Source organism: Hylobates moloch, unplaced genomic scaffold, assembly GCF_009828535.3.
Source record: "Hylobates moloch isolate HMO894 unplaced genomic scaffold, HMol_V3 SCAFFOLD_16, whole genome shotgun sequence".
Classification (NCBI taxonomy): domain Eukaryota; kingdom Metazoa; phylum Chordata; class Mammalia; order Primates; family Hylobatidae; genus Hylobates; species Hylobates moloch.
The window spans coordinates 28,598,934-28,617,155 of NW_026652291.1; the positions used below are offsets into that span (position 1 = coordinate 28,598,934).

At 42.1% G+C, this 18,222-nt stretch overlaps 1 protein-coding gene and 1 pseudogene across 10 annotated transcripts in view; both read left to right on the forward strand.

Moving 5' to 3' along the window:
• ANGEL1 (angel homolog 1) overlaps window positions 1-18,222 on the forward strand; it is a 39,068-nt gene that overhangs the window by 19,717 nt on the left and 1,129 nt on the right. For 8 of the 10 annotated variants that reach the window (XM_058429498.1, XM_058429495.1, XM_058429497.1 and 5 more), the window contains 5 exons: window positions 1,613-1,739; window positions 2,042-2,152; window positions 14,081-14,150; window positions 14,669-14,832; window positions 16,053-18,201. In XM_058429498.1, coding sequence (XP_058285481.1) covers window positions 1,613-1,739; window positions 2,042-2,152; window positions 14,081-14,150; window positions 14,669-14,832; window positions 16,053-16,213 — 633 coding nt within the window. In that variant the 3' untranslated portion in view covers window positions 16,214-18,201. Of the gene's footprint in view, window positions 1-522; window positions 641-1,109; window positions 1,151-1,612; window positions 1,740-2,041; window positions 2,153-14,080; window positions 14,151-14,668; window positions 14,833-16,052; window positions 18,202-18,222 lie in introns of those variants that run through there. The other 2 variants (XM_032134978.2, XM_058429502.1) reach the window with 2 other exon arrangements.
• LOC131381486 (uncharacterized) lies at window positions 17,097-18,201 on the forward strand (annotated as a pseudogene).

Sequence of the window (18,222 nt, forward strand, 5' to 3'; positions counted from 1 at the left end):
TTGCCCCTACTGTTTCAATTTATTGACTAACTTTTGGCAAGGCACAATGGTGGAAGGACACAAAACGATTGAATTACTGTTGCGCACATGGGATTTTATGTAAATGAGCCAGATGTGTGCAGAGAAAGCCATGATCTTGCCCTAAAGGAGCTGTAATCAAGGAACTCAGGGAACGAGGAAAAGAATTTACTGACTGCCTGCCACATGACAGGCACTGTTAGGCATAGTGAATGAGAGCACTTGCTTTGAAGCCAGACAGTCCTGAGTTCAGATCCATGCTCTGCCACCTTGAGCAAATTACTTAACTTTCTTGAACCCCATTTGCCTCATCTATACGATGAGGGATATAATGGGACCTGCCTCAGAGGTGTTTTTTTGGGTGGATTGAATAAAATAATGCGTGTAAAGTGTTTTCCAGTATCTGGCTCAAAGTCAGTAACTGGTAGTGATTATTAAGATTCTTAATTGTACATGGTATTATTATCCCATTTTATTTATTTATTTATTTATTTTTTGAGACAGAGTCTTGCTGTGTTGCCCAGGCTGGAGTGCAATGGCACGATCTCGGCTCACTGCAACCTCTGCCTCCTGGGTTCATGTGATTCTCCTGCCTCAGCCTCCCAAGTAGCTGGGATTGCGGGTGTGTGCCACCATGCTCGGCTAATTTTTGTATTTTTAGTAGAGATGGGGTTTCGCCACGTTGGCCAGGCTGGTCTCGAACTCCTGAACTCAGGTGATCCACCTACCTCAGCCTCCCAAAGTGCTAGGATTACAGGTGTGAGCCACTGCGCCTGGCCTATCCCATTTTATAGTAGGAGATACTGAACCCAAGAGAGTTAACTAACTTGCCGTAAGTCACACAGCTATTAAGTGGCCATTGAATTGCAGATCTGTTTTACTTCTGATGACATATTGAAAACTTATGCCCTTATAGGGCAAGGGGATTCTGTCTATCGCTGCTCTATCCCCAGCACCTAGCTAGTGTCTTTTGGCTTTCAAGTACTTGTTGTTGTTAAATGGCATAAAGGGACTTTTGCTACACACGTTGGAGATGTGCAGATGACTGATGTTGCCGAATGTTTCCCCTACTACGTTTTGTCCGTTCCCAGGCTGCTCATTGGCTTTGACCGAGGATGGTGACGTAGATACGGTAAAGTGCTTTGGTGCTTTCCCATTTGGTTTGACCCTGTGGTTACCCAGTAATAGGTTCAGGATATTAGACCTTGATCCAGAAGATCCAAAGATGAGGATAAACCTTTAACCATTGCAACTTAAAGCCCCTGAGAGTTGATATTCCCTGTGGAGGAGAATTGTATTGATTTTTCGGAGGTAAAATTTAGGGAACCACATGTTCATACTATTTGATTCCCCTTGATTCAGTCTCTTACCCCTCCTCCTGTTTCATGGACATTTCAGTGTTGCCAGTGAAAAAGTAATGATTTTAATTTGGTCCTTATTTTTAACCTGCCCCTGAGACTTATATGCTTGCTTATACCATGTACGTAGTGTGTGATTGTATGTGTTTGTATTTGTCCACATGTCCCAAAACATGGGCTGTTACTTCCTTTTTCTATCTTGGTTTCCTTATTCCCACCCTTCTTTTTCCTCCCAGGTATCTGGACAGGAAGACTTCTCTCATCAGCTTTACCAGAGGAAGCTGCAGGCCCCGCTGTGGCCCAGCTCCCTGGGCATCACTGATTGCTGTCAGTATGTCACCTCCTGTCACCCCAAGAGATCAGGTGAGCACATGTCACATTCTTGGTTGGCTGTGTCTTCATGCCCATTTTGGGAGAAAGCTGGTGTCTCAATGACAAGAAAAAGTGTAATCCCTCATTTCTCTTAGCAGATTCCTGTTTTCTCACTATCCTCCCAATGGCTGTCCAATAAAATGGACAACTTTAAATCATAGCCATTGGAAAATCTCCTTGTCTTCTGAATCCTTCCTCTGTGTACCTATGCTGGAAGTTGCTTGGTACTAAGGAGGTCTCAGCATGTGGCTTCATCGTCTTTCTTTCACTATATGTCTTTTCCTGGTTTACAGAGAGACGCAAATATGGCCGAGACTTCCTGCTACATTTCCGCTTCTGCAGCATCGCTTGTCAGCGACCAGTAGGACTGGTCCTCATGGAAGGAGTGACAGATACTAAGCCAGGTAACGGGAACTAATCCCAGTTTCTTGGTCTTCTTTCTTCCTCATTCCTGATGTTTGTCAGTTATGGGGTTTCCTGCTCTTTTGTAAGTATAATTCTTAGAGATTAGCTTCTGGTAATATGTATATTTAGAAGGAAGGTCAGTTGAGTTCAGTGGCCATTGCATGGATGTGCAGTGTGATAAGAGCACCGGAACAGGAATCAAGACACCTGGGTTGTAACTAGCTTTGAGAGCTTGGGTAAGCCATTTAACCTTTTTAGGCTTAAGTTGCTAATGACTAGCATGTGTACAGCATATATAGGGGAGAAGTTACATATGATGGGGCTTTGAAAATCATAAGATGACAGTGGTTCTGGTTTTAATAAAAGTTGTTCCTACTGAGAAATTTCAGATTGAATGTAGCAGAGTATACTTGACATTCTCCCCTTCTTGTCTCTGAAACCACTTCAAAGCAACAAGGAGAATGGAAAAAAGAAATGTAAACTCCATTGTAGACAAAACTGGGAGATTTGAAGATATCTGACACCAAGAACCACAACACAGAAGGAATACCTGCAAGAAGCACTGGAGATGGGGCAGGGGTGCTAGAGGAAGTATAGAGAGACTTATCTGTGGGGATATGTGGATCTCAGAAAGAACTAGCTGAGTACTTTTTTCCACGTGGAGCATAAAACCCAAATTCCTTTTTTTTTTCCAACAAGAATAGAAAGCACAGGTCATGAGAGGAGAGTCTCTGGACCCGTTTTGATCCTAAGAGGTGGTGCAGAAGGGACTGATCAAGGATCAAGCCATATTTCCATTAAGCAATCTGTTCAAGTGGTAGAGAGGGTAGATGAGATACTTGTAGAGCTGCCTATCTCTTTTGGCTTGGGAGAGAGAAAGATTTAAAAGGATGCCTACATAACCCTGTGTCAAAAAGAAAATTCCCGTCACTTGAAATACCCAGTCCTTCCCTTATATAAACTTTGTACAAATAGCTGGTGCAGAAAAACCTCAACTAATTCAAAGCTGGTTGTCAAAAAAGGAAAAGCATGGAATCTGTACTAAAATACTGCAAGAAAAAAGGAACAGAAACATAAAAGACAGATAAAGAATGTTTAACTTCAAAGATAAAAATAATTGCCATGGAGCTCATAGAAATTACGATTACTTTCTCATGAATAAAGAAATTGTCTTTATTTTTTATTTTTATTTTTATTTTTTTGAGACAGAGTCTCACTCTGTCACCAGGCTGGAGTGCAGTGGCACCATCTCGGCTCACTACAACCTCTGCCTCCTGGGTTCAAGCAATTCTCTTGCCTCAGCCTCCCGAGTAGCTGGGACTGCAGGCACATGCCGCCACACCTGGCTAATTTTTTTTTTCTTTTTTTGTATTTTAGTAGAGACAGGGGTTTCACTATGTTGCCTAGGCTGGTCTCGAACTCCTGACCTCAGGCAGTCTGCCTGCCTTGGCCTCCCAAAGTGCTAGGATTACAGGCATGAGCCACCGCGCTGGGCCAAGAAATTGTCTTTATGAAACAAAGAGCACAAAAATAAAATAGCTGCCTTTATAAAATAAGTTCAGGCATGTGGCAAGACATCAGAAGATGAAATGTAAGCTGCAGAGCTCAGAAAAGAAGTGGAATAAAAAATAAAAACATTACAAAAAATAAAGACAAAACTGTATGCAGCACAAGTAGGAATAGATAACTGTCGAAAACAAGAGACAGGCCAGGAAATCCAAACAAAACAAATAAAAAAAAAATGAGAAGTTAAAGGTTAGAAAGGATTAGAGAGAAAATGACAGTAGTGAAAGATAAAGGAGATTTAACATATACATAATTGGAGTTCCCAAAGAAGAAAGCCTATAATATAATAACACAGCAGACAAGAAAGATTTTCCCAAAATGAAAAGATGTGAATTTTCAGATCGAGAAGACGTGTCTCAGTAAAAAATGATACAGGAGCCAAGCACCCTGGCTCACACCTATAGCCCCAGCATTTTGGGAGACCAAGGCAGAAGGATTGCTTGAGCCCAGGAGTTTGAGACCAGCCTGGACAACAAAGTGAGACACTGTCTCTACAAAAAAATAAAAAATTAGCCAGGTATGGTGATGCATGCCTGTGGTCCTAGCTACACAGGAGGCTGAGGCAAGAGGATTGCTTGAGCCCAGAAGGTCAAGGCTGCAGTGAGCCATGTTCGTACCACTGCACTCCAGCTTGGGTGACAGAGTGAGACTGTGTCTCAAAAAAAAAAAAAAAAGATGTAGGAAAATTAATACTAAGACATTCTAGTGAGGTTCCTAGAAGTCAAAGATGAAAGAATCTTTTGGGCAGTTAAAAGATTGAGGTACTTTGAAGCCTGACGGTAATGAGGTTGACCTCAGACTTTTTTTGTTTGTTTTGAGACAGAGTCTTGCTTTGTCATCCAGACTGGAGTGCAGTGGTGTGATCGTGCCTCACTGCAACGTCTGCCTCCTGGGTTCGAGTAATTCTCCTACCTCAGCCTCCCCAATAGCTGGGGCTCTGGGCATGCGCCACCATGCACAGCTAATTTTTTTTTATTTTTAGTAGACATGGGGGGTTTCACCATGTTGGCTGGGCTGGTCTCAAACTCCTGACCTCAGAAGATCTGCCCACCTCATCCTCCCAAAGTGCTGGGATTACAGGTGTGAGCCAGTGCATCCAGAAGACTTCAGACTTCTTAATATTGACATCTAACTCTAGACAACAGTGGATTAAGGTTTCTAGGAAAGGAGATATAGTTCAAGAATATTATACTCAACTAACAACCTTTCTTCAAGGAACTACTAGAGGAGTAACTGAAGGCAACCAAGCAATGGCTGGGAAAACTATAGTAAAAGGACTGCTGATGAACACTGAATTTATTTTCTTCTTGTAAGAATTTAACTTGAATTGGCATTTTGCACAGAGCAACAAACGTGTCAGTGGCCCGGTTTATTTTAATTGCAAAGTGAAAGTATTATTATAGCTATGGCAATAGCAATAGTGATAACAATGATGGCCACCCTGTATTGAGTGAACCAGCAGGTAGCAGGAACTGGGATAAGTAAATTCTGTGTCAGTCAGGTTCAGCCAGGGGAGCCGTAGCTCAGTGATTTAGGATTATAAAAACAGTAACAGGATCTCACTTAGATAATTTCATAGTAAGAATAGGTTATTTAAATCAGTGATGTACTTGAATGAAACATAAAATAAATAGTAACAAAATTAAACCAAGAACCTTTAAAATATATACTGACAATCACTTTGTAGGTAGAAAAGACTCATTCTATAGGGGCAAAATAGCCAGTTCACCAGTGGTGCAAAATAAGTGTTTTCAAAATTGAGGTTAGATTTGGGTAAACGTACTTATTCTCCACATACTTTGAATGTACCCTTCTATTTGTTCAATGCTCCTACCCAGGGCTGAACGGGCTCTTGATGAATCTCAAATCTAAATTTTTTTTTGTTTGTTTTTCATGACAGAGTCTCACTGTTTCACCCAGGCTGGAGTGCAGTGGTACAGTCACGGCTCACTGTGTAGCCTTGATCTCCTAGGCTCGAGTAATCCTCCCACCTCAACCTTCCGAGTAGCTGGGACTATAGGCACATGATACCATGCCCAGCTAATTTTTGTATTTTGTAGAGACTGGGTTTCACAATCTTGCCCAGGCTGGTCCCGAACTCTTGAGCTCAAGCCATCCTCTGGGCTCGACCTCTCAAAGTGCTAGGATTACAGGAGTGAGCCACCATGCCCAGCCAACTATCTTTATTTTAAAAGGGCCATGAATGGGCCAGGCGCGGTGGCTCACGCCTGTAATCCCAGCACTTTGGGAGGCTGAGGCGGGCGGATCATGAGGTCAGGAGATAGAGACCATCTTGGCTAACACGGTGAAACCCTGTCTCTACTAAAAATAGGAAAGATTAGCCAGGTGTGGTGGCGGGCGCCTGTAGTCCCAGCTACTCGGGAGGCTGAGGCAGGAGAATGGCATGAACCAGGGAGGCAGAGCTTGTAGTGAGCCGAGATTGCAAGATTGCACCACTGTACTCCAGTCTGGGTGACAGAGCAAGACTGTGTCTCAAAAAAAAAAAAAAAAAAGGTTATGAATGGAGTACAAGGAGATCTTAGTGTGTGAGTTTATTTTTCTAGAGGCTCTGTTTACATATGCTAACAATATTTCCAGTTCAGTACCAGAATCATCCAACCCAACTGTGCATTTCAAAACATGACAACTTAACTGTGACACTAGCTTGAATGGGGAGCCTCTGAGTACAAAGGAAGATTAAGTGCTAGGTAGTGATGGTTTGATTTTCCCATAAGCTGACATTGCATTGTACTAGAGCATTCTGTGCCATCTAATGTGTATAATAAAATACATTGTGATTCTTACTATTTCCAACTCCCTTTATTTTTTTTGTTTGTTTTGGTTTTTTTTTTTTTTTTTTTGGAGTGTGGCTCTCTTTTTCTCGCCAGGTTTAGGTCTTTGACACAGTCTTGGCTCACTGCAACCTTTTGCCCCGGGTTCAGGCAATTCTCATGCCTCAGCCTCCCGAGTAGCTGGGATTACAGGCATGTGACACCACGCCCAGCTAGTTTTTGTATTTTTAGTAGAAATGGGGTTTCACCATGTTGGCCAGGCTGGTCTTGAACTCCTGGCCTCAAATATTCCGCCTACCTCGGCCTCCCAAAGTGCTGGGATTACAGGTGTGAACCACCAGGCCCGGCCCCTAACCCCCTTTGTAATGGAATAATTTGTAAAAAGGGTATTTAATTTTTAAGTCTCCCTTATTGTCAACATTTCTATTATGAATGATTTCTTTTTTCCAGTATGGTTCTTAAAGATATTGTCTTAGTCCATTTGGGCTGCTGTAACAAGATACCGTAAACTGGATAGCTTTTAAACAATAGACATTTATTTCTCATGGTTCTGGAGGCCAGGAAGTTGAAGATCAAGGCAGTGGCAGAGGCTGGGTACAGTGGTTCATACCTGTAATCCCAGCACTTTGGAAGGCTGAGGTGAAAGGATTACTTGAGGCCAGGAGTTTGAGACCAGCCTGAGCAACGTAGCAAAACCCCATCTCTACAGAAAATTCAAAAAGATTAGCTGGGCATGGTGGCATGCGACTGTAGCCTTAGCTACTCAGGAGGCTGAGGTGGGAGGATCACTTGAGCCCAGAAGTTTGAAGTTACAGTGAGCTATGATTGTCCTACTGCACTCCCTGCCTGGGCAGCAGAGACCCTGTCTTTAAAAAAAAAAAAAAAAAAAAGGCACGGGCAAATTTAGTGTCCGGTGAGGGCCTGCTTGCTGGTTCATGAGCATCATCTTCTCAGTGGTAGAAGAGGAAGACGAAAGGGGTCTCTTTGGGGCATCTTTTATAAGGGCACTAATCCTATCTATGAGGACTCCACACTCATGACCTAACCACCCCCCAAGGTGCCACCTCATCACCGTGGGGGTTAGGATTTCAACATATGAATTTGGTTGTGGGGACACAAACATTTAGACCATAGCAGACATTAAGAGGAATTACTGTGTTTTCTTTCTCATAGACACTGGCACATTACACTGAATCTTGGAGCTTTAAGTCTTTTAACAAGTAAGAGCAAACCATGTGCACAATTTAGCACATTACAGAAAAGGCAATTGCTAATGGGCGATTTTTGTAAGCTCCTAGTTAACAAACTGACCGGAAGGTCACACAGTCACACAGCAAAGGCTAAGGCTATCTGGTCAGTTTTCTTTTTTTTTCGAGATGGAGTCTCACTCTGTCACCCAGGCTGGAGTGTATTGGCGCGATCTCAGCTCACTGCAATCTCTGTCTCCTGGGTTCAAGTGATTCTCCTGCCTCAGCCTCCTGAGTAGCTGGGATTACAGGTGTGTGCCACCACACCCAGCTAATTTTTTGTAGTCTTAGTAGAGATAGGGTTTCACCATGTTGGCCAGGCTGGTCTTGAATCCTGGCCTCAAGTGATCCCCCGGCTTCGGCCTCCCAAAGTGCTAGGATTACAGGTGTGAGCCACTGTGTCTGGCCTATCTGGTCAGTTTTCTAAGCAGAAAAGTTCTTTTTAGCTTGTTTGTTTTTTAACAAGCCTACAGCTAACATCATCAAAGAGCAGGAAAGTCCTAAATCCAGCTTCTCTACTGGCTGTTGTGTGATACAACTGAGGATCCTCTTCCCAAGTACTTGCAGGGGAACTTGCATGTGTGGCTGCTACTATTGCTGAATGGGCCCAGGAAGAGGCTGTAGCTCATGTAGAGGGAGCAGCTCATGTGACCTGGAGCAGAGTAGGTGGAAGCCTTGAGTCCTGTATAACTGCCAGAGCAGTGCTGTTTGTTCACAGTGCTGCATGGTAAGAATGGTGTCTAGGGAAATCATGTTTAAGATCCTGCAGGTCACTGTGATTTTGTGTGTGTGTGTGTGGCATATTGTAATGATAAAAGATGTAACTCAAAGATGCTAGTGTTAAAAATGTTTATGCTCCAAATAACATTGCATCAACAATCACAAAGTGAAAGCGTAGGCTGTAACATGGAGTAATAGACAATAACTAAAGGTAGAAGGCCTTAATTGATCTTTCTGAGTCTGCAACAGATCAAGTAGATAAAAGATGACTAAGAATATAGAATAACTAAGTAACATGTCAGATGATAAATCTGATTCATATATATCAAACACCGAACATTGACAGCAGAGAGGACATTTTAAGTATTCATAGGAAATTCTTAGGAATTGATCATATGTTAGATCATAAAGCCCATGCAATAAACATATAAGTTAAAAGTGAAAAGTTGGGCACAGTGGCTCATGCCTGTAATCCAGAACTTTGGGAGACTGAGGCAAGTGATTCTCTGAGTCCTGGAGTTCAAAATAAGCCTGTGCAATGTGGCAAAACCCTGTCTCTACACAAAATGGAAAAATAGAAAAATTAGCCTGGCGTAGTGGCATATGCCTATACTCCCAGCTACCAAGAGGCTAAGGTGAAAGGATGGCTTGAGCCCGGAAGGTCAAGGATACAGTGAGCTGTGATCACACCCCTGCCTGAGTGACAGAGTGAGACCCTATCTCAAAAAGAAAAAACAAGCTAAAAAAAAAAAGAAGAAAAAAAAATACTATGAACTGGACATTTAAAAAACTTTTTGATCAAAGAGGAAAATTTAAACTGAAATTGCAGAATACCTAGAAAATAACAATAATGAAAATATTATATTTGTTGGTTATAGCTAAAATGGTATTCAAGGAAAAATTCATAGAATTACATAGAATATTTAGAATCATAGAATTATATTAATAGATATGAAGGGATGAAAGTGAGTTAAGCACCCAATTCAAGAAATTAGAAAAAAGAAAGAAACTGAAAGAAAGCAAAAGGAAAGAAGATTCAAATGGAAATAATTTTAAAAACAGAAAAATGGAAGAACTCAAACTCTTAAGAGTTGGTTGCTTGGATGAGAAATAGCTGTTGATTAAAGAAGCTCATTAGCTAACCTATGTAAGTGGGAAAAGAGGAGCAGGAGCAAGCATCCAGATGCAGCGGAATCAAGAATCACAAGGGTTTTTTTGTTGTTGTTTTTGCTCAACTAAGTGCAAAAGAAATGGAAAATTTGGATGGCATATTAATGTAATTTACTAAAACTGATTCCCATGGAGATTGTCTAAATAGACTGATGACCATGGGGTGACAAATAATAGGAAAAGTTCTCAGAGATACAGTCCCTCAGAAACACCAGGCTCAGATTGATAGGGAATGTCCTCAAACCTTTAAAAAACATATATTTCCATTATTATTTAAATTGTTACAAAGCACAGAGAGAGGAAGTGGCCAGGTTATTTTTATGAAACAAGTATAATATTGACACTGACACCTGACAATAAATACACAGAAAGAGAAAACTACAGACTCTAATGTTCTCCACCTGTGAATATTGATGCAAAAAATTTTAAATAGAAGATCAGGAAACAAAATCTAGCAGCACATTGAAAGGGTAATATACTATAGACCAACTGAAGTGTATTAGAAATATAGGGATAGTTCAATATTGAGATATCTATTAATATAATTTTATATATATGTGAAATCTAAAATATATGAAACCTGTGCCATCCTCTGCATAGATGTTGAAGAGACATCTGTTAACATTCAACATCTATTCTAGATTCTTTTAAAACGAACCCTCTTAAATTAAGAAAAAAATGGATAATTTCGTACACCATTGAAATATATTTATTTCAACTCCAAACAGCATCTTGATTAAAGAAAAAAACTCTAATAGCATTCCTGTTAAAGTTAGGAACAAGACAAGGACAAGACTATCATAATTTAACTGTGTTTGGAGATACCAGCCAACAGAATTAGAAGTAGAAAATAGAAATATAGCAAAATAGAAGTATAAAAATGGAAAGGAGGGAGTAAATTATTACTTGCTGATGATATTGTTTTATAACTGGTAATCCAAGAGAATAAGCAGCATTAAGCATTAAGATAATTCTGGAAGGGAGATAGGTACAAAATTAACGTGCAGAACTCAGTAGTGTTCCTGTATAAAAATACATGTTTATTAAAAGATATAATGAAAAAAATACACTGTGTAAGAGCAGCAAAAAGAAAAAATATAGAAATAAATCTAACAGGAAGAATATAAGGCAAATAAAAGGGCATTTCTTTTTTTTTTTTTTGAGATGGAGTCTCGCTCTGTTGCCCACGCTGGAGTGCAGTGGCACGATCTCGGCTCACTGCAACCTCTGCCTCCCATGTTCAAGCGATTCTCCTGCCTCAGCCTCCCAAGTAGCTGGGATTACAGGCACCCACCACCACGCCTGGCTGATTTTTTGTATTTTTAGTAGAGACGGGGTTTCACCATATTAGCCAGGATGGTCTCGATCTCCTGACCTTGTGATGCGCCCGCCCCAGCCTCCCAAAGTGCTGGGATTACAGGCATGAGCCACTGCGCCTGGCCTAAAGGGGTATTTCATTTCATCTAAATTATCAGATATATTGGCGTGAAGTTGTTCGTAACATTCCCATATCCTTTTTTTGAACAGCTTTATTGAGATGAAATTCACATGTCATAAAATCCACCCATTTTAAGTGTGTAATTAATTGGCTTTTAGTATATTCAGGGTTGTGTGACCATCACCATGATCTAATTTTAGAACATTTTCATCACCCACAAAAGAAACCTTACACCCACGAGTCACTTTCCATTTACTTCTCCCCTTGTCAAAAATCAATTGACCATAGATGTATGGATTTCTGGACTCTCAGTTCTGTTGCCTTCCTGTCTGTATCTGTCCTTATGCCAGAGCCACACTGTCTTGGTTACTATAGTTTTGTATATAGTAGTCCGCCCTCTCAGTGATTTTGCCTTCCTTGGTTTCAGTTAACCCCTGGTCAACTGAGGTTCAAAAACATTAAGATACTTTGAGGGAGAGAGAGACCACATTCACATACTTTATTACAGTATATTGTTATAATTGTTTCATTTTATTATTATTGTTAATCTTTTACTGTACATAGTTTATAAGGTCAGCTCTATCATAGGTATGTTTAGGAAAAAACAGTATATTTAGGGTTTGGTAGTATCCATTGTTTCAGGCATCCACTGGGGGTCTCGGTATGTATCCCCCATAGATAAGATAGATTACTGTACTTTTGAAATAAGGACGAGTAAGTCCTCTTTGTTGTTTTTAAGATGATTTTTGTCTCTTCTGGGTCTCTTGCATTCCCATATGAAATTTAGGATCATCATATCCATGTCTGCAAAAAAAAAAAAAAAAAAACCCAAAAAATCAACCAGTTGGGATTTTGATAGGCATCTGCAAATCTTTCCTTTCCTTTCCTTTTTTCTCCTCCTTTTTCTCCTCCTCTCCCCTTTCCTCCCTCTTCTTCCTTCCCCTCCCCTCCCCTCCTCTGCCTTTCTCTCCCTTCTCCCCTCCTCTCCCCTCTCCTCTTTCCCCTCTCCTCTTTCCTGTCTCCCCTTTCCTTTCCTTCTTTCCTTTCTGTGACAGGGAGTCAGTCTGTTGCCTAGGGAAGTACTGCCATTTTAACAATATTGTCTTATGGCCAATGAACATGGGCTGGTTTTCCTTATTTAGATCTTTAATTTCTTTCCAAGTTTTGTAATTTTTAGTGTGCCTACACTATTTTTATTAAATTTTTCCTAATTATTTCATTTTTAATGCTATTGTAGATGGAATTTTCTTTATTTCATATTTGGATTGTTCATTGCTAGTGTATAGGAGTATTTTTGTGTATTGATCGTGTACCTGCAATCTTGCTGAACTCATTTATTAGTTCTAATAGTTTCTTAGTGGTTTTCTTAGGATTTTCTCTATGTAAGATCATGTCATCTTGCAAATAGAAATAGTATTCCTTCTACTCCAATCTGGATACCTTTTATTTCTTTTTCTTTCATAATTTCTCTGACTAAAACTTTTGGTACAATGTCAAATAGAAGTAGTGAGAACAGACACCCTTTCCTTGTTCCTGATCTTAGGGGTAAAGCTTTCAGTCTTTCACCATTAAGTATGATGTTAGCTGTGAGTTTTTCATAGATTCTCTTTATCAGATTGAGAAAGTTTTCTTCTATTCCTAGCTTTTTGAGTGTTTTTAATTCATGAAAGGGTGTTGGAGTTTGTCAAATGTTTTTCCTCTGTCTGTTTAGATAATCATGTGGCTTTTTTTTAAACTTAAGTATTCTATTGTGACATATCACATTATGTGATTTTCAGATGTTAAACCATGCTTACATTCCTAGGATAAATCTTATTTGGTCATAGTGTATAATCATTTTATATTTTGCTGGATTTGGTTTGCTGATATTTTATTGAGGAATTTTGCATCTGTATTCATAAGGGGTCTATAGTTTTTGTTGTGACATTTTATCCAGTTTTGATGTCAGAGTAATGCCTCATAGAATGAGTTGAGAAGTGTCTCCTCTTTTTTTTGGAGGTGTTTGTGAAGGATTTGTATGAATTCCTCTTGAAATGTTTGCTGGAATTCACCAGTGAAGCCATTGAGCCTGGTGTTTTCTTTGTGGGATGTTTTAAAATTACACACTCAATCTCTTTATTTATTATAGGCCTATTCAGATTTTCAGTTTTTTCTTGAGTTATTTTGCATAGTTTGTGTCTTTCTAGGAATTTTTCAATTTTATATAAGTTATCCAATTTGTTGGTATACAGTTATTTATAGCATTCACGTATAGTTATTTTTTATTTCTAAATGGTTGGTGGTGATGGCCCCTCTTTCATTTCTGATTTTAGTAATTTGAGTATTCTGTTTTCTTGGTCTAGCTAAGGGCTTGTCAGTGTTGTTTCTGATCCTTATTATCCTGTTAATGTTAGTAGGATCTGTACTAATGTCCCTTCTTTCTTTCCTGATATTGGTAATTTGTATCTTCCTTTTTTAACATTCATGTGTATGATATGTATGTGTGTGTGTGCTTATAGATGTATACATATATGTAATATGTATGTATATATACATGTATGCATACATACATAGACACACACAATGGATGGTATGTAATAGAAAGTCTTTGAAGGAATATACCAGGAATTTGGTAACATTGGTGGCTTCTGGAGAGGGGAATTGAGTGTCAGAGGAGGGCAAGTGAGAGGGAAACTTCACTGATATTTTTTGCTACATTTTGATTTTGTACCATGTGACTATATGATTTATTATTTTTTTAAATCAAATTAAAGAAAAACAAAGGTGAGGAGCCACAGAAGACAATGTCTGTGTTAGATGCCCTACATCTGCTTTCTGAGGTTCTTGACTTTGGTTTATAGTCATCTTCTCCTCCTCACTGTTTCTCTCTTTCTCCTTCTGGATCCTTCTGAAGCAATCCAGTCAAGGATCTGAGAGGGATTTTAGGGTGAAAGGTTCTGACCCTGCTTCACTGTCTATGGATGAGAAAACGTTTTTCTCTCTGGTCCTCTGCAGAGCGACCTGCGGGTTGGGCTGAGTCTGTCCTTGAGAAAGACACATCAGAGCTTGAGCCTGCCTTCTCCAGGTAACCTTCTCCAGTTCTCTTCTGTTTTCAATCCAGCCCTTGCCTAGGTGTAAGAGATTCCCATTGGTTGTCCTGAGGTTGACTTGGGGGAGCACTTTTTGATAAGCTCTTTTTCCCCTAATATCTGCTAAGCTTATAGAGGGTTATGTAGGTATGCAGAAGCCAGAGGTGACCCACCCATGTTCCTGCAGGTGAAAAGGCTATGTACTCTTTCCTCAGAGGGTAAAGCCTCACAGAAGAGGCCTGGGCCCCAGACAGGGGTACACTGGGGATACTTTACCAGGTAACAAGCAGAAAGTGGGGGATAAGGAGTGTCAGAGAGTCTTAATACAAATGTGTGTTTCTAGGCTAATTTTAGCTAAGACTGCCAGCCCCTTCTTAGCATGAGAAGGAATTGGCTGAGATTGAGTCATTTGAGATCATCCTTTTAAAAAATCTTCATAAAACCCACAGAAAAAGTGATCTAGGGAAAATTTAGTAATTTTTGTTGACTAATATTTCCCCCTTCATCCCTGTAGGACTGTAGGTACCATCCAGCACTGCCTCCACCTGACGTCAGTATATACCCACTTCCTGCCCCAGCGTGGCCGCCCAGAGGTCACTACAATGCCATTGGGTCTTGGAATGACAGTAGATTACATCTTCTTCTCAGCTGAGTCCTGTGAGAATGGGAACAGAACTGGTAAGCCTGATGGATCCTGGGTTCCTCCACCCCCAGGTCCCTGGGAACAGCTAATGGTAGGTCAGGCATTTGGTAGCATGTCTTGGGCTGCTGGGATTTAACCAGCAAAGGAGCAGATTTCATACCTCCCATGCACTGGTCATCCTTATCATTCTCCCCATAGGCCACTTGCCTGCCTTGTCTCTTTTTACCCTTGCAGCATTAAAGAGAGGAGGGTAGGACAGTCACTCCCAATCCCCATTTTAGAGGTAAAAATAGAGATCTAGGAAGTGGTTGAGTTTGTTTAATGACAGCCACTGAATGGGGGACTTGGTTAGGTTAGAGACCTTATTTTCTCTCCTCTCCCCATACCAATGGGCACAGTATAGCAGTCTCCCAGCCCCATGCCTGTATTGTGTAAAGAATGTTTCTTTTTGGCCAGGCATGTGTATTACTGTTATGGCCAGGCACGTGTATTACTGCTTCACACCGGTAATCCCAGCACTCTGGGAGGCCGAGGTGGGTGGATCACTTGAGGTCAGGAGTGAGACCAGCCTGGTCACATGATGAAACCCCGTCTCTACTAAAAATACAAAAAATTAGCTGGGTGTGGTAACGGTGCCTGTAATCCCAGCTACTTGGGACGCTGAGGCAGGAGAATCGTTTGAACTCGGGAGGCAGAGGTTACAGTGAGCTAAGATCGTGCCACTGCACTCCAGCCTGGGCAACAAGTGTAAAACTCCGTCAAAAAAAAAAAAAAAAATTAGCCAGGCATGGTGGTGGGTACCTATAATCCCAGCTACTCAGGAGGCTGAGGCAGGAGAATCGCTTGAACCTGGGGGTCGGAGGTTGCAGTGAGCTGAGATTGCGCCACTGCACTCCAGCCTGGGCAACGGAGTAAGACTCCATCTAAAAAAAAAAAAAAAAAAAAAAAATCAGATTTTATATAGAAAAGTTGGATCTCTAGCTTCTCTTGGAAAATCAAAAGATCTTGTAATGATGGGCTCTCCAGCTTGCCTCAGTCCCCCGGAACTCACCTGTCTTTATTCGTTGATGATATTATGGAGTATCTCTGAGAAAATGAGGCCTCCTCAGCCAGATGCTGCAAGAGGAGGTGAGGGGCAGTGGGCAGCCAAGGGGATGCAGCCTGCAGAAGGCGTTCCCAAAGGGCTCTGCCACTGCCTGCCCATGCAGTGTGGCTGTGGCTGCTTTTACCCATTGGCTTCTGCTTTGTGCCCTAGATCACAGGCTGTATCGAGATGGAACTCTCAAGCTCCTGGGTCGTCTCTCCCTTCTCTCTGAAGAGATTCTCTGGGCTGCCAATGGCTTACCCAACCCCTTCTGCTCTTCAGACCACCTCTGCCTGCTGGCCAGCTTCGGGATGGAAGTCACCGCCCCATGACAGGGCTCCCAGGGGAAGAGAGCTTCTCTTCCAGAAGAGCTCACTGGATCAGAGACTGTGGAAAAATCCCATGCTTCTAGAAACTTAGATCCAAGAAACTTACATCCCCTCCCTTCCCCCTCCTTGTTCCCTTTTTCCCATGGTTAGATTTTCTCCAGGCCTGGCCGCATTCTCTGCCTGTGGTCGTTGCCCCACCCCAACCTCTTCCTAATCCTGTGCCACACACTCAGTGGCCCTGGGAGAGGCAGAAGGGGGGCTCCCCCTTCCTTCCATGTATCCAGCGCTCCCCCTTGATTTTTAATTACCAGGGTTGTGGGAGTTCTTGATTTCATTGGTTATTTGCTTTCAGGCCGTTTCTTGGTGTACCTTCTGACCTGACCTTTTCCCTGCCTTCAGGACCTCTGGGCCCAGCCCTCTTGCCGGGCATGCACATGTTGAGATATGCATATCATGTATGTGTCCTCTTGGGGTGAGACTTTTTGCACAGCCATGCCTGCCTCTGACCAGTCCACTTTTCACGTTGGGGCTGTAGGCCTAGGGGCAGGTTCAGAGTCTACCCAAGTACCTGTGTATGAGCAGGCGGCAGCAGGGCATGGCCCCATCTCTCCTTTTAGCCTCTGTGTTTCATTAGGCATTCATCCTGCCAACCAGAGCAGGCCCGGCATCTGGGCTCTGGGAACAAATGGGGCCCACATCCTGGAGTGGTAAATTTTGGGGGATGCACTACCTGTCCCAGCGGGCCCTGTGCCTCCAACCCAGAGCTCCCCACAGACCTGGTGTAATTTCTCAAGGGCCATCCCTTTCCCCAGGCTTCCCTGAGGGAGGCAGAAGTTTGAACCCTTATATTGGGTTCATTGGGCTAGGGTAGTGGTATGAGGTTTGAAACTATTTAAGGATTAGGACGAGAAAGAGTCTTCAGGAAACTCTTGTTTCACTGGACTCTGCAGCCTGCAGAACTGGGGCAAGGGTAGGAGTTCCAGTAGGGGAAGGAGCAGGTAGACTCTGCAGCTGCCTCAGCTGGGACTGAAGACCTAAGCTGATTCTCTTTCCTCTCCACTCCTAAAAAGCAATTTTCTGTTCCTCTCCTTCCACCACTTTTTACTTTCTGCTATCTCCTGTCTCCCGCTTCCCTTCCATTTCCTTTCTAGAAAACCCTGGTATTTAGCTCAGGCCAAACTGCCTCAGCAGAAAGGTGGCCTTGGACGAAACTGGTCCAAGAATTTGAAGTGGCAGTGCTTGCGGATTGGCTCTGTCCAGTAAGGCCTCAGCTGCTTGTTGCCTCTGCTTTCCCTCCCCTAACAGAAGGGTACGCTGGCTTATTCAGGGGACTCCTTAGTCCGCACTGTGTCACCTGCATGCCTTAATCTTTCATTGCTGGGGTGTGGTCTTGGGAGATCCTAGGCCAGCCCCTCCACACATCTCCCTAAGTTAGAGTGGCTGCTGGCCCTGGTAGATTTGACTTGCTCTTGCCTCAGTCGACCTCCAAAGTGGGACTGAAGACAGTGGTCAAGAGACTTGAGTTCAGGACAGTGAGCCAGGGGTTAAGGTTCTTTCCTTTTTTTGAAAGCCAAAGACCCAGTTTGAATTGTGCTACTGCATTCATGGTTAGAATCTTTCCATGCCTAGGTTCTAGGGAATTTATTTTCCTATGTGTATATATTTTTAAACTTTGTTTCCTGGGTACTGGGCATGTGCCTGTCTGAGCCCCAGGTCTGTCTACACCCCACCATTCATTCTGTCTGTCCATCCCCTGGACACTGCCTAAAAGGGTCTCAAGACAGTGCCCTGTGGGTTCCTAGGACTAGGGCCCATCACTGTTCTCTTCTGCTGGGAAATGTAGCTTTAAAATGGCTAACGACAGCAGAGGGCAGGTGCTTGATAGATTATCTTTTCCTTGCTTTCTTGTTTCTCTTTTGAAAATGAAATGGGGTTTTAAATTCTTATTTAAACTCTTTTTCCAAATAAAGGTTTACCTTTTTTTCCCCCAATGTTGGTCATTTTATTAGAAT